The following is a 16,789-nucleotide window of genomic DNA, read 5'->3' on the forward strand; positions in this document are numbered from 1 at the left end:
TGGGTACCGGGAACAATCTTAGTACCGGGAGTAGGAGGCGAGACCCTATTAACTATAAGCGCTAAGTCTGCTACGCGAGTAAACAAGGGAACCAGTTCGTGTTTTCGGGGGAAGCTCCTTACCGTGTCCGTCCATGTGGTAGTTCTGATAGCTCTGTATCATCCTGACACATTCTTCTCGTGTGTGACAACCTGCAGTCGCCCCGTGGTGGATGAAGGCGTAGTACGGAGTATGGGAGAGTTTCACGTGTGGGGTGCTGGGTGCACGTGCCCCCCATTCTGCGCGTGTTATGATTTGAGGACATCCGGGCAGCTGGACTGCAGGAGAACCCGGATTGGCATGTCCTGAAAAACACATTAGCTCCGAAATAAGTGAGTGAGTGAGTTTGGTTTTACCCCGCTTTTAGCAATATTCCAGCAACATCACGGCGGGGAACACCAGAAATAGGCTTCACACATTGTACCCATGTGGGGATTCGAACCCGGGTCTGCGGCGTTACGAGCCAACGTTTTAACCACTAGGCTACCCCACCGCCCACGAAATATGTACATATTCCAAATAGCGCAGAATACCATTATGGTATTGAATAGGTCACAGGAGGTAAAGGATAGTTTAGACAATAATGATAGTATTAATTTAATCCGTGAAGGTCCGGGCTAGAATATTGATCTTCAGTAACCCATGCTTGTCGTAAGAGGCGACTAACGGGATCGAGTGGCCAGACTCGCTGACTTGGTTGACACATGTCATCGGTTCCCAATTGCGCAGATCGATGCTCATGCTATTGATCACTGGGTTGTCTGGTCCAGACTCGATTATTTACCGACCGCCGCCATATAGCTGGAATATTGCTGAGAGCGGCGTAAAACCCAACTCACTCACTTGCTCTGTCTGCACAAGACACCTACCTTTACGTGAGGGGCGGTGTTTTAAACTCACTTACTCACGACCTGAAATGCAAGACTCACCTCCACAGTTTTTATGGAACACCACGTTTCCTTTCATGATCCATCCGATCTGAAATAACAAAAGACAACTACAACTACAACTACAATTTCTCTGTATAAGAACAAGGTGAAGACTCTTTTGAAACCTGAAAGCCTTCCCATCAAGGCATGCCTTAGGCGCTGTTGAAGAATTTACGCTGCTTGCCTATTTAAGAGTGAAGTGAGCCCCAAATACTCAGCCTCGTCTACAGAGAAATCTGTTGTCATAAATCCGTAAAATATCGGAGACCCCATCCATAAATATACGATCACAAGCATGTATAAATTGTGTGTCAACACCGTACAATACGTTTACGATGAGCGTCGCTGTGCAGAGGAAAGTAATACGAATAAGTGCACAAACCACCAACGACTGTACCAGACTGCTACAGACTAGTACAGAGTTTGCAATGTGTTGCTTCATCATCGAGTAACTTCTACACTGACACACATAAACAATATATATTATTTCAAAAGCGCGTTTGAGTAGGTTTCCTGTAATAATTTGGCGTCATTTTCACAGAACGGTGACCATGACGAGTACAAGCGTATAAATCTACACATACACATACAAGCGCGCACGCACGCACATACAAACGCGCACACACTCAGACGATGACCTTGACCTTGGCATCGTAATTGTTTGTCTAACAGAGATATTGTAAGCAGCCGCTGACCTTGTTGTTAACGCTGACTTGTACCCACGTCCCGCCTGTGGAGTTGTAGGTTTTCCCCTGCAAGGTCACACACTGACCAGATGTCAAGGTCGCCATTGTAGTACTTCCGGTTCCATATCCAGTCAAGACATCTACCGTAGCCGTGGCGCAGACACAGTCAAACGATTCTGTGAATGGAAGTTTTAAGTATACTATATACTGAGGAGACTTCAAGTCGCCATCAATACCATTGCTATTTTGTAAAGGTGAGTGAGTTTAGTTTTACGCTGGACTAAGCAATATTCCACCTATATGGCGGCGGCCAGTAAATAATCGAGTCTGGACCAGACAATCCAGCGATAAGATTGCATAACACGAAGGGGTCACGGGACCAAGCCTCCATAATACAGAGTTGCGCTGTTCTGGTTCGAATCCCGGATGGTGCGATGATGATTATATGAGTTTCAGCGCCTTGTCGTGCTATTGAGTAGAAGACCACTCCTGTGTCATTTCGGGCCTTAATGGAATTGTTACATTAAACTAAAATGCTGTGATGTAACTTGAACTTTGTTCAAATCGGCAATAAAACTCTCTCACTAACTCACTTACCCTGACAATTTTTAATGTAGATATCAGATGTCAGCAACCAGGCCCCCTGCAACAAAGGTCAAGGTCAACGTCATTGAAATATTATCAAGTAGGAAAATATATAACTTGCTTTCTGTGTTCACCGTCGAACACATCAATAATATCATCAACTTACAAAAACCTCCAAATCTTCACAGTCACTGGCCCGACTGGCTAGTAACTTTTCATGGGGTCATTTTGTAAATACATCACTCTCTCCCACCTGTTGAGTTATGATACACTTTTAAATCATGCAAGATTATGGCCAGATTAAAACGTTCATCATATGAGCAGCTTAATGACGAAAACCGTGTCATGCTGGTAATCTTTATTCCCATCTATTTTTGTAATCTGTTGCTTAGTTTCTACATTCAAATTTCGGGCTAATGAATTATTTTGTGGGATAGTAACTTTCAGGCATAGCAAGCAAAATTTGGAAACTATTTCGTAGACTGGGCCTACCTGTCCCTGGTAAAGTACATGTGCGTATATGCGACCGTCATTGATGGCCGCCTGGTCTCCTTGATAAGGGAGACAGTTGGGTGACCTCAGTGTTCCAAAAGTGTTGTCCTTGGACCCGTATGTCCGCTCAATCACGGTGTCCACCGACGCACATGCGCACTGGGCAGCTGGAGCTGCGTATCCCGAGCTGCTTAGCGCCACAAGGAGGGAGAGAACAACCAAGGACATCTGGAAAACACAAACCGCTGATGCAAGTGTCTACTATTCAACCTGACCTTGGTCACATTATCTCAAGTGGGATTCCGAGTAAGGAGTGAGTGAGTGAGTCAGTTTGGTTTTATGCAGTATTTTAGCAATATCACGGCGGGGGGACACCAGAATCGGGCTTCACTCGTAGTAGGGGAGACCGGGGTCAATTGTAACACGGGTCAACTGTAACAAGGGCGATTACTCTAAAAGTTTTCGCTCAAGTATAGTGTAGGTGAGAAGAGTTATTTCCCTTTACTTTCCTGCGGTACTCATCCAGGCGTTTTTCATCTGCTCGCTTATGGCGAGATACAGTTGACGAAAAATCGTTTTTCACACAGGTAAGTAAATTTTTCACAAAACGTATTAAAGCGTTCTTAATGCAGTAAATTGTGTTTGGTATGAAATTGACTTTTCAAGTGTAAAATTTAGATATTACGACATATTTGGAAGTAGAAATATTTGAGAAGCCCAAGGTTGTTAACGTGTGACGTGGCATGAAATATGGCTACTGCCATTAGGGGCTATTGTAACACTGTGTTACAATTGCCCCCATGCAATTTTCCCTTGTGTTATGATAATAAAACAGATTATGGTGAAGGTTTTATGTCAGTTCTTTACTAGGTTTATCATAGTAGAACATTTTCAGTTTTATGTTGATAGTTTTAGCCTCGGGTGAAGGTTTTTGGTGTTAGTCTTTGTATTATAGTTTGGGCTTACCAATACAAGAATTTTAAACGAAAAACATTTTAAATATCGATGGTGATAAAGGTTTATTGTTAATCCATTTCCACCTCAACTGATCAAGATAACATCTTTCCACATTTTATTTTGATCTTATTTCGAAAATAAACAAATTGTTACATTTGAACCTTCGTTGTTACAATTGCCCCATCCACCTGTTACAATTGCCCCGTGCTAGGGGTCAATTGTAACACTTGTAGTCATTGCATTTGATACGTAATAAGTTTGTAAAGACATGATAGTAAACTTGAAACGACACTGAGGTTTAGAGCCAAGAAGCCAATGTACTAGTTAGTACCGATTAATTTTGTGAGCGGTCGTCTGGGATCGAACTACAAGAAGTTAAGTAAAAAGTGTTACAATTGACCCGGTCTCCCATACCCACGTGGGGAATCGAACCCGGGCCTTCGGCGTGACAAGCGAACGCTATAACCTGTAATAAAAAAATCTCTTTGTGTCTCAGTGAAAGTTTTGGTGTTAGTCAACAACTTGATGGGCTGTGCTTTCCTAAAGAACTCAGGGATATAGAAATAAAATTGTTTTTTGCGGTTATTTGTTTATCACATCACTAGAATAGGTAGTTTAACAAAATATTAAAATAACAAATTCATTGTTTTTCCCAACTTGGCCTTTTAATGTGGTCCTCTAATTTTCATCCGAAATACCATTTTACAGGTAAAAATAACACAAATGTGCACATTATCAACAAATCATAACATATCATAACTTCGGTCACAATCAACAATGGGTGTTGACAACTACCTGCAACACTGTTTAGACGGGAGATGCATTTGCACTTGCGTTGCCATAGCGACTGTGCAGTTGTCAATCAAAGGTATTAATCAACTCGTAAAAATAGACTTGTAACCTTTCATCAAGAGTAGAGGCATGATTGCCCTACTGAAAAAAGTACGCGAACCCACGGAGAGTACATCTCATTTGCATGCTATAGCTTGCATCAGAAACGTACATTTTGACCGATGAAGTTTCAAGGGGTAAAAATGACACGATTTGCTTTCCTATAAACTCATCTATTTCGCGTGATTTTACAAAATGTGTTTAAAACAAAAGTTGGGAAAAACGATAGTCACAGAATATTTAACAATCAAACTTTAGTTGTGTTCAAAACTACGAAATTAACGCAAAAAAACTATTGTATTTCTATTTCCGTGAGTACTTTAAACACAAATATTAGTTGTGTTATAAACGGTCTCCCATTCAAAGAATCCAATATATGATTCAAGTTGGAGATCAGACTGACACGTATTCCCAGAAAAAAAGTATAATTTGAAAATATATATCTGAAAATTTAAAAGGAGCTAAAAACATTTTTTTTAAATTTCATAGTTGAAGCAGTCTGGACTTGCCTAATTATTCAAAACTTTAGATGCACTTCCATTTCATGTTTTGAGTGAGTGAGTGAGTGAGTATGCTTTAACGCCACTTTTGGTGGTATTCCCGCAGTATCATAACAGGGGGCTCTAGAAATGGGTATCACACATAGTACCCTCTAGAAATGGGTATCACACATAGTACCCTCTAGAAATGGGTATCACACATAGTACCCTCTAGAAATGGGTATCACACATAGTACCCATGTTGGTATTCGATGTAACAGCGAACGTTTTACCACCAAGGATACCGAGCGCCCCATGTCCACCACAATCGTTGTTGACAAGTATCCACGCTGGGGATCCGCATTGCACTTATAAGAGGAAGTGTTACAGGAACGGAGAAGCACAACCACTTTGAAAACAAGCTATTGTGATTGCACCACACTGCGTCACAAGCACACTGTCAACACAACACTTTGCCTTGTCACGAAAAGTAAATAGGTGATCCATTTATGACACACTTCCTTGTTATTTCACGCCCTTGTACCTTACACCCGTACGTTTCATAAATAGACAGTATTTATTACATTCGGAAATTTCCAGTTGGTGTCCTATATCCATTAGAAAATAAATTAAAACGCAATCCAGCTCAGGCTAAGAATGATTTGGTAAGTTTGGATTGCTTAAGCTCGTGGACTTGAACAGCCTTGTTCTGTGTTGTTTTTGGATTCAATCTTCTATGTTTTCCAGATCTGGGTTGGAATTTGTTCTTCAGAAACCCATGCTTGTCAAAGGCGATTAACAGGATCGGGTGGCCAGACTCGCAGATTTACTTGATGAATGTCATCGGGTCCCAGTCAGGTAGCGTCCGCCCGGAGAGCAGAAGCCTCGGGTTCTATCCCCGACCGCGTCATACGAAAAGACGTTAAAATATGGTACTTGTTGGTCCCTGCCTGGCGTTCGGCATTAATGGGTACAACAAGGACTGGTCGGCTTGGAGTCAGTATAATGTGTCTGAGTGGGGTATTCATGCTTCACTGCGGCGTGGTATCTCAGTGGGCTAGCACTATAAAACCAGCTTCAGTCTGGGCTAGTACAAGCAGTCGCACATACACATACACATGCATGCACGTCGTCATATGAGCGAAATATTCTCAAGCACGACGTTAAATCCAATTTCACCTCACCTCACCATCTTTTGTGAATAAGCATATGTACTCAAAATGGGACACGTATTGTTATCTGTTTATTGATAAGCAAGTGGCATAGGTGCTCTGAACCTAGTGAACTAAAAAAGAATGAGAATACTCCAAAGATTTCGAAACGTACACGCGTCTGAAATGACCATTGTCCGATACTCGTGTAAACTAAAAGAAGACTGGCCTTTATACGGAATAAACAAATACGATGTGTGAAGACATAAAAATATAACCTGATGTGTGAAGTTCGTTAGCTTATTATTTCTGTCTGACAGTTCTACGCCGATTTTAGCAATATTCCAGCAATATCACAGAAATGGGCTTCACACATTGTAGCCATTTGGGGAACGAAGACGGGCCGTCGGCGTGACGAGCGGACGCTTTAACCTCTGGGCTACCCCACCGCCCCTTGGACGTCAGATCAGGGATCATCTACAGCGTCTTCTATTCTCCCTGGTCAGATATACCTTAGTCATGTGACACGTCTGTTGATGATTACATATGACATAAATGTTTGGGGTTTCCGTCTTCCGAACATGATATACACGTATTTCTGCGTGACACATGACAATTAAATTTTGTTATGCGACGGAACGACAGAACCCATGAATGACAATGCAACAAGGAGGTCGCCGGTGTCTCTCTCTCTCTCTCTCTCTCTCTCTCTCTCTCTCTCTCTCTCTCTCTCTCTCTCTCTCTCTCTCTCTCTCTCTCTCTCTCTCTCTCTCTCTCTCTCTCTCTCTCTCTCTCACTCTCTCTCTCTCTCTGGTTTGTGAACTAATCAAGTTTGATAAAATCAACGTCAGGTACATACATACCAGGGTAACAGAATCACCTATGTAAACAAACGAAAATTCAAAGTTGTGGAACATATCCACTAAATCAGTATAATAAAGAAGTACTCGCTCACACTACACTTTACACAAGCTACACCCACCTTCTGTCAGTCCAGGCAAACTCCAAATTATGAGACCTCTCGAATTACATCCGGGCAACTTGACGATCTACTGCGCATGTATGTGCCGTCACCCGACAGGGAAAACCCGTTCTAGTTTCCTTATCGCGTGTGCACCGTGTGACTTGAATACGGCTCCTTGCTGCCTTTGTACGTGTAATACGGTGCCATTACTGCAGGAGGGACCGCTACAATGACTGTGTTGTAAATATACGCAGTGATATATGAGCAACGTCATTGTCAATGCGGAAGGACTCCGCATATTTATACTTATGCGTTGTCATATTTTTTTCAAATGCGCAAGATACATTTAAGATAATAATAGTGATAATCATCATAATTCCATTAATGGTTTTTGTTTAACGCAGCATTCCAGCTACATAGCGGCGGTCTGTAAATAATCGAGTCTGGACCAGGCAATGCAACGATCAACAGCATGAGCATCGATCTACGAAACTGGGATACGATGACATGTGTCAACCAAGTCAGCGAGTTTGACCACATGATCCCGTTAGTCGCCTCTTACGACAAGCATGGGTTACTGAAGAAAACCCGTAATCGTTATAATTCCTTCACGGAACAGTTTTCTGGGGGAGGGGTGTGGTGCCACCAATTGAGATCGTGGGTTCAGGTAGTGCTCGGATGTTAATCGGACACTCAATCGAGATAAGACAAGTTTTCCTTTAACTCGTTTAGGCACAGTTTTTTTCCGTGAAAGGGGAGCAGGACAATGTGTTGTAAATCACGCAATAGTTGCCCCAAACGACACATTTGTCATTGTGACTTCCACGCAGACTTATCAGAGTGGCAACCCTTGTCCAATCTATTTCTGACATTTATATTTGTTCGACAAATAGAAAAAACATACATAATGCGACAGTTCTTGTTGGCACGAAACTAAAAACAAGTCTTTTCAAATTGGTGGGATGGCTTCTCACTACAGAAGACACGGGTTCGATTCCCCACATGGGTACAATATGTGAGGTCCATTTGTGGTGTCCCCCGCCGTGATATTGCTGGAATATTGCTAAAAGCGGCGTAAAACCAAACTCACTCACTCTTACAACAGAACAACCGTGAAGTACTAAAAACAACTAAATTGCAGTTAATGTGTGGAAAGTAACAGTAATTAAGACACAAGTGATATTTTGTATCTGGATAAAGATTTTTGCACAACTGGATTTAAGATATCATGAATATATTTCAGATAAACAACAGGTGTAATTCTACTCAGTTTATCTGTTAAATGTCGCAAACCATACTACGCTTTTCTGTCCATAACACCTGTTCCGCAATCTTATCTTTGAGAATTCTTTATGTAAACCAGAATCGCTCCTTATGGTCAGACAACAGTGTTATAGTTGGCCATCCTGGTTTATTTCTTTATAGATTACAGATCAGGCCAGCACCTTGTATTTTTAACTTCCTGGTGCAATTCTAATATAACCTTTGATTGATCTTGAATGAATTTGTTAAGCACAGGGTACAGTGAATTACGTCTGTAGTGAGTGAGTGTATTTGGTTTTACGACGCTTTTAACAATTTTCCAGCAATCACGGCTGGGGACACCAGAAATGGGCTTCACACATTGGACCCATGTGGGGAATCGAACCCGAGTCTTCGGCGTGACGAGCGAACGTTTTAACCTCTAGCCACCCCACCGCCCCCTAGACTACCTTTGTAACGAATACGGTTATAACAAACTGGTGTGTATAACGAACTGTTTCATGTGTTTTTGTCTGGGGCTCTTGCTATATATTTTACTCAAAATGATATAACGAACTACGGGTATGCTGAACTAGTACTGGTGGTCCCATTGAGTTCGATATAACCGTGGTTTGCTGTATAAGAAATCAACATTGTACAGCTATATTTTGTCAGCTTGAGGAATTCCCAGGAGAAAATCCCGACGTTATACAGGAGTGAGTGAGTGAGTGTATTTTTACGCCGCACTCAGCAATATTCCATCTATTTGGCGGCGGTCTTTAAATAATCAAGTGATCAAAAACTGCATGAGCATCGATCTACGCAATTGGGTATACCATGACACGTGTCAACCAAGTCAGCGAGCCTGACCACCCGATCCCGTTAGTCGCCTCTAAGAAAATATGCTTCTCACATTGTAGCCGAAGCCCCGGGTTCGATTCACACATTGTGCCTATGTGTGGAATCGAACCCTGGCCTTCGGTATGACGAACGAACTAGGCTACCCAACATTTGAAAAGAAATACTTAGTGATAAGAACTATTATTATGAATGAATGTAATAAGTCATAGGATCGCCACTTGGGCATTTCTAGCCAAAGATATTCAGTCCAGTAGCAACGTCACAAAAGATTAGTTTTAAAACCTACTCAATTTTAAAGGCTCTGGGTATTTAGTGATAAAGGAGGTTTTCTAGTGGCCTCGTTCCGACGAAGGTGTCCCGATAAGGGTATGGTATGGAAAACAAATGGTGATAATCATTTAGTTCCATTTGGACAAAGTTGGTGACGTGTATCACCGAGAGGAACACCTGAAAAGGGCTGCACAAATTGTTGAGAATCGAACCCGGGCATTCGGCGTGTAGAACGAACGCTTCACCCACTAGGCTACCCGGCCAACTCCTCGGTAAGGGAAATACAGTGCCTATAGAAAGTCTGACTGATACGCTACAAGATAAAGGGTTGTGAACGTGATGATGGAGAGCATGTGTTGACAACTAGCTACAGGAGTGGATGTGATTGGTTTATGTACTGTCGTGGCCATGAGGGGCATTAAGGTAGCCGAAGCCTCGGGTATGATTCCACACATGGCTACAGTGTGCTAAGCCCACTGGTGTCCCTGCCGTGATATTGCTGGAATACTTTTCAAAGTGGAGTTATAGCATACACGCCTCCTTGAAGGTCATCTACATAACTTGCATCCCAGGTATTAGTTTATAACTTTATAAGTTAAAAATATGTGTGACACATCTGTAGAACTATACACACTCACTCACCCTCACACATAAAGCTGACACTTCGTGGTGAAACTGACATCCTAAAACTAAACTCACTCACTCACTCATGATCATGAACAACCCAAGTTTGGCATCACTGTTGCAAGTCATTCAAAGTTCTTGTGTAACTACAGAGTTCATACATACAGTCGAATCTCGTGTCAAACTGACAACCACAAAAATGAATTACCGAGACCCAAACATCTCGTTATGTAAGAGTATTACACTATCAAGCTAGTTTCGGTTTGTAAATAATCCAGTCAATCCAGTGATTGAACTCATGAGCATCCAGCGAATGCAAATGGGATGAGATGCATAAGAAAGTCAGCCAGACAAATCACCTGAGCATGGGTTGGTGAAGACCAGTCTAATTAGGGTATCAAGATATCAAGTTGATAGTTATCAAGTACACAACTATCAACTTGTTATAACCACCTCCGTGGTGTAGTGGTTAGAGCGTCAGCCCGGAGAGCGGAAGGTCGCGGGTTCGATCCCCGACCGCGTCATACCACCCTCAGGATCCGCCTAAGCAAAAAGAGCGAACAGAAAAAAAAAATCACAATATATGTAATATACACAGTCTGACAGTTAAATGAGAAAATATAACGAAACGAACGCTTAATCGTGTACAATGCAACTGTAATTCCATTGGTGACCCACTCGTGTTACGTTATTCCGGGAGAAGCCGAATACCGAGCAAAGGGACGAGTGGTGACGAATGCTGTAATTCGTTCCTGCGATCAACTTTATAACATACCGATCGAAGGGAGGTAACTCTAAATAACTATCCTTAGACAACAATGAGGGACACGAGACCGAGAATTCATTACAGCAAATATCTCAATTTGTTGACGATTCTTGTTACTGTCACGGGTGGAGGTTTCGAAGTAACATGCAAGCTCCTTGCAGGGTATGTTATGCCACATGGAGGAATCGCTCTTGACCCTACCCACTTCAACACAACGAACACAACTTCGAGAGCGGAGGCATGGGAGCTGCACAAGGCATGTGTCGCTGTCGGCCAGCAGATAGACGAGATAGCGCCAGATCTCATATTCTTGAGTACGCCTCACGGGATCTCAGATTTGAGAAATTTTGGATTTTATTTAAACCCCGAGGCGCAAGGAGGGGCTGATACCGACAACTGTCAGTGCCCCCCATGTTGTTACAATGTGTCGGTGGGGCTGGACGTCAATGTGTCTCAGCGTCTTGTCGGGAAGTTTGGATACGACAGAAATGTGTCGGGGATATCGGGCTACGGACCACCTGGACAGAGCAGCGAACCCTTTCCTCTCAGGTAAACTGTTTAATTAGTTTGTTGTTAAACGCCGTGGTGAAATTAGTCCAGGTATATATCGGTGCCCTGAAAAAACATTGAGTCTGGACCAGACAATCATGTGATCGATTTTGTAAGCAGCATTACATGAGTGTTGTTTTAGTCCGATTTTACTTCTCTGTATTTTTTTAAGCAATTGTCTACGTAAACCCCACCACCCCCTATATGTATTTATGGACTGTCTTTTGTATAACGCTTCTCTCAAAAAGCATGTCAGTAATGCCTTCCACACATCTCCATTAATCTCTTTTTGTTTCGTTTTTATGTATTTATATTTTATAAAATTCTTTTTTTTGTGTGTGTGTTTTCTGTTTTATCATTGCATTTGATGTTAAACGAAATAGAACGAAATAGAAAAATGTTATATTATTAAAAGAAGCCACTGAGGCATATGCCAACATCATCTTTCGTCAGCATTTTATTAGCGCTTCCATCACTCCCTTATGTCACTGCGTACGTACTGACTGACCTTTGGAATTAGAGAGTACTTTGTTAGTCTCGATTGTTACCGTATCTTGATTTACTATCTTTTGACAATATAGTAAATAATGAGCTCATGGCGAACTTTGCAATTTACAGAAATGTGTTTCATGAGAAGCTTGGCATATAACACCCGAGACGAGTCTTCTGTCCGATTATTTCCACAGGGGCTTGTAACAAAAACCTGGCGTCAATGTCTATATTGTCACTGATAGGGTATATATCGCAATATCCTTTTACTGTGTATATGATTGATTCCTCATATCTGGAACTTATCGATAGATGACTATCGAAGATAACGACCCATTAATGATGGCGTTGAACTTGAAGTAGATGTTTATTGTTAGAAATCATGGTGAAAGGACCAGGAGAATAAATGCACATCCGCACACTGATGAGTGAGTGAGGTAATCATTTGTGAGTGAATGCTATTAGTTTACAGTTATATACGTATAAAACAAATAAAGGAACGCAGGAAAATTCAAGTGTCACTTTATTATGTTCCAGTTTTCATCACCACATCGATATTCAAACCTAGTGATGAAAACTAGAAAACATTAAAGGAACACTTGAATTGTATTATTATAGGATATTTATATGGCGCACATATCCAGGCAACTAGTGGTTGCTCAAGGCGCTGGTATTTATTCCCTCGATCATTGGATGTCAGTCTTAACGGCACATGGTATTATCAATTTCAACTCCCTGGGGGAATATACAACTCTTGCAGCCACTAGGCGCATTGAGTTATTGTCGCTTTCTCATCCTAACGAGCTACCTATTCACAGCTGGGTGGACTGGGACACATAGTCACGGTACTTTGTCCAAGTTCACTGCACGTTGCTGTACCACATACCCGCAACTAGGTAATTGCACGTATTCATGTGGCCACCATCTGGTCATATGCCAACCGATTCGTGGGTTCTTTTAAGTGCACAGGGGTTGTGACAAAACTGAAAGAGTGTCCACACAAAGTTGACTCCAAGGTTTTTACACCCGGTCACAAGTGGCCTCGATCCCGACACCTCAACCTCGCTGGATCACTAGCCTGGCACCTTAGCCAGCTCGCCCACCGCGCCCCCACGTCCTGCGTTCCTTTATTTATTTCTCTACGTATATTTGCAGAGAGGTTTTACACGGTGGAAATTATTGTTTATGTCGAATATGTTTCAGATGGGGCGAGGTGATCCCCCCTGCACTTCGTGGGTGGCCCCGGACTGTCCAGAACCCGTGTGGTCATTCTGTCACAGCCAAGTCGCCGCTACACCGAACAGGTTGCCATGATCCCCGAACTCCTTAAACTAGGTTTGACTTAAACGTACTCTAAAATTCACAAGGAGAAGGCTTTTCACAACTTCTCACAAAATATTAAAACCGAAGTAATATTGCAGTATAAATTTGAGAGTCCAGGTGGCGGTGAATCCGGCAGGTTATCATGATCCCCTAAAACATGACACGGTGTGGGGAAGCCCAGTGGTTACAGCGTTCGCTCGTCACGCTGAATGCCCGGTTTGAATCTCCATATGGGTACAACGTGTGAAGCCCATGGTGTATGTTTTCTTTAAAAGAAAATATAAATGTTTCGATTGTTGTTTGATGTTTTGTACATATTTGTGCCATGCTCTGAGCAGGATCTGACCTCTATACCTACCTGGAAGGGTTATCAGAACGAGTAGTGATGATCATCAGCGCTGATCTAGCGCACACGCACCTGGCAGATGGACCATACGGTTACTCCAACACGTCGGAGCCCTTTGATCTGGTAAGACCATCGCTATTGTTTTGTATTTCTACCCCAGGAAAATAGGGGACGGGCAAAACCATTTACAGATATAAAATAACGTTTTTCAGCAGTTATGTAACTTAATTTATAAAATATATATTAATTTATGTCACTTGGTAATAGTCTTTAAATTAATTTACGATGTCGATCGAGTTGTTTTGCTTCTCAATTTATTTCTTTTTGATGAATGAAAATGATGAAAGATCAAGCTGGCCTGTTTTTATGAGTGTGCATTGTTAAGACTATTTGTTCTTCCAATAGTTTTTTCACTGTGGCAGGGGAAAAACATGAGATATGAAATTCTTTACATTTCCTTTTACGTCGGAATGAAAATTCAGGGCGGGCACGAGTGAATGAGTGAGGGACTACGGGATATCAAATTACAGCTGCCTGCTTTGAAAATCGTGAACAAAATACCATGTCTCGTCCCTAAAACTGGACCAGTAGAACCGTTAAGCTACTGCTCCTGTTCATTACTTTGTGATCCACCAATACACAAATCTGGATGGAAACGAGGCTGTAACTTCAGGACATGGTCGCTGAAATCAGACAGATAACGAAACTTTAGTGAGTGAGTATGGTTTTACGCCGCTTTTGGCAATATTCCAGCAACATCACGGCGGGGGACACCAGAAATGGGCTTGACACATTGTACCCACGTGGGCAATAGAACCCGGGTCTTCGGCGTGACGAGTGGACGTTTTAGACATTAGGCTACCCCCCCACCCCCACCCCCAGGGAGAACAGGAGATAACAAAGAAAGAGAAAAATCTAGTAGCATTATTCAGATTCAGATTTTCTAAGACGATGCCTGTAGGAAATACATCAGTGGGCTCCCGTTGGGATTTTGTGTGAGAATTGATACCTTGCCGATTGTGTTGGTCGTACAAGTGGACAAACCGGTCGGTGGTAAGGCTCCATGGTCAGGAACAGTGGTCAGGGTCGATGACATTGACCAGTTGCGCGGACTACCCCCTCAGATATTCACAGGCCGTATAGCCGGACTTATCCGGTGGTGTAAACAACAAACAAAAGTACGTCCTTGACCGAGTTTGGTACACTGTCCAGTATTTGAGCCAGATCACTTTAATAGCCTTGGCAGCGTGGTGCGGGATGGATCGGGTTGGTTGGTTTTGTAACGCCGCATTCAGCAACATTTCAGCTATATGGCGGCGGTCTGCAGTAAACAACATTTGTCTGGACCAGACAATCCAGTAAATTAGGAATGTTCATGCAAGGCCACGGCTGAAGTAGGTGTAATCTTTTCCAATTATCTCCCTTTGAACGTTATCCAGCGCTGATGCTTGGACCCCGACCGGTTTGATATGACGATGGCAACTGAAAACGTTCTCAATTTCACCTTGCTGATTTGTAATAGCATAGGCGGATCAAGAAGGGTGGGGGGGAAGTAGGGCAACACCTGTTTTGTCCTGACAGTTTATTAAATAGCCAACAACACACTCGTGAAAACGAGTGGAATTGAAGTGTGTAACCCCCACCCCCACCCGCACCCCCACCCGTCAACTCAACCAAATATGCATAATGAGCATGCTTCTGAACCAACTGGGGCGGTGGGGTAGCCTAGTGGTTAAAACGTTCTCTCGTCACGCCGAAGACCCAGGCTCGATTCCGCACGTGGATGAAATGTGTGAAGCCCATTTCTGGTGTCCCCCGCCGTGATATTGCTGGAATGTTGTTATAAGTGGCGTAAAACTAAACTTTCCCACTCACTCACCCTGGACCAACCAGTTAAAAAGCACTATAAAACCAGCTTAACTCTGGGCTAGTACAGGCAGCCGCACATACACATACACACGCATGCACGTCGTCATATGAGCGAAATATTCTCAAGCACGACGTTAAACCCAATTTCACCTCACCCAGTTAAAAAGAATGTTCAATTCGTTTTGTGGTTTCAGGCTGTAGGCGAGTGGGCAGGGTCACTGGACGAGCACGCCTTACTGGTCACTGCCTCGCAGCTTGTTGACAGAGCCCTCTCATGTGGATACACAGGCCTCGTCATGATGCACGGGGTATTCTCTGCAGGGGGCCTGTCGTCATGGCAACCGGATCTCCTCGTCAACCACCACCCCAGTTACTATGGTATGATGGTCGCTTCGATCACAAGACGGAATATTGTGCTCGTTTCCTGATTGGTCGTTTTCAAAATTAATATTGTGACTGTGAGCTGTGATTTCAGAACTTTGACAAATGTATGTGAATGATAAAAATGATTAAATGTGTTTTTTTTTATACGTATTGTTGGTATTTTGTTGCATATCATATATACTATTCACACTTTGCTAAGGATCAGACCATTGATTCAACAGAAAACTTTGATGTGAGGTCTAATTTGGTTTAAATATCTCAGCTTATTGTAAGCATGGATCCCAAGTTTCAGTGTGTCATTGCATCTTGTAGATCCCACACCTGTTACTGACAGGTGTTGTGTACTTGTCAATGACTCGTTCCATGATTTGCAAAATGGTTGATTGGTGCCATAAAAAACATGTTTATGGTTACTCAGGTATCAAGTGGATAAGGTTAGATTAAAGTGGTTGTTTGCCTAAAGAAGGGTTACTATAACATTATTTATCTAGTTTTAAATGGATACAATTTCAAATTATAGATCTATGTTTAAGTAAAGTTGGGAATTTTGGTGATCCTTAGCAAAGTGTGAGTGGCATATGTTTCATAGATTGCACTTGGCTAACGCCGGATCACTAGTGCAAACCCCATGAGATACCATGCACAATGTAGCCCAGTGGTTAGACCGTTCCCTCATCACCCCGATGACCCGGGTTCGATTCCCACTATGGATGCAAATGTGAGCCGCCCATTTGTGCTGTCACCTGCCCTGATATTGCTGGAATGTTGTTAAAAGCAGCGTATAAATATACTCGCTCGTTCTGCCAGTCCCTTTCTAACACAACGCCCCAACACAATCGATGTTTGGTCAGATCTACATAACAGTATTACACAGGAACGGTTTGTTTTATATA

The 16,789-nt window shown here is 42.6% G+C and overlaps 2 protein-coding genes across 2 annotated transcripts in view; one reads left to right on the forward strand and one right to left on the reverse strand.

The window, feature by feature from the left end:
• Window positions 1–7,320, reverse strand: part of LOC124274026 — a 41,464-nt gene extending 34,144 nt beyond the window's left edge. The window contains exons 1-6 of the mRNA XM_046709356.1: window positions 7,192–7,320; window positions 2,732–2,959; window positions 2,252–2,297; window positions 1,664–1,830; window positions 969–1,017; window positions 123–344 (exon numbers count right to left, since the gene is read on the reverse strand). Of these exons, the coding sequence (XP_046565312.1) occupies window positions 123–344; window positions 969–1,017; window positions 1,664–1,830; window positions 2,252–2,297; window positions 2,732–2,959 (712 nt within the window). The 5' untranslated portion in view covers window positions 7,192–7,320. The remainder of the gene's footprint in view (window positions 1–122; window positions 345–968; window positions 1,018–1,663; window positions 1,831–2,251; window positions 2,298–2,731; window positions 2,960–7,191) is intronic.
• A 3,618-nt stretch (window positions 7,321–10,938) lies between these two features.
• Window positions 10,939–16,040, forward strand: LOC124274030. The gene is given in 5 exon segments (XM_046709360.1): window positions 10,939–11,485; window positions 13,178–13,193; window positions 13,195–13,309; window positions 13,636–13,766; window positions 15,707–16,040. Coding segments are annotated over 5 exon segments (993 nt in total). The 5' UTR covers window positions 10,939–10,988; the 3' UTR covers window positions 15,941–16,040.
• The last annotated feature ends 749 nt before the right edge of the window (window positions 16,041–16,789 follow it).

Source organism: Haliotis rubra, unplaced genomic scaffold, assembly GCF_003918875.1.
Source record: "Haliotis rubra isolate DU_JTF1 unplaced genomic scaffold, ASM391887v1 Scf187, whole genome shotgun sequence".
Taxonomy (NCBI): domain Eukaryota; kingdom Metazoa; phylum Mollusca; class Gastropoda; order Lepetellida; family Haliotidae; genus Haliotis; species Haliotis rubra.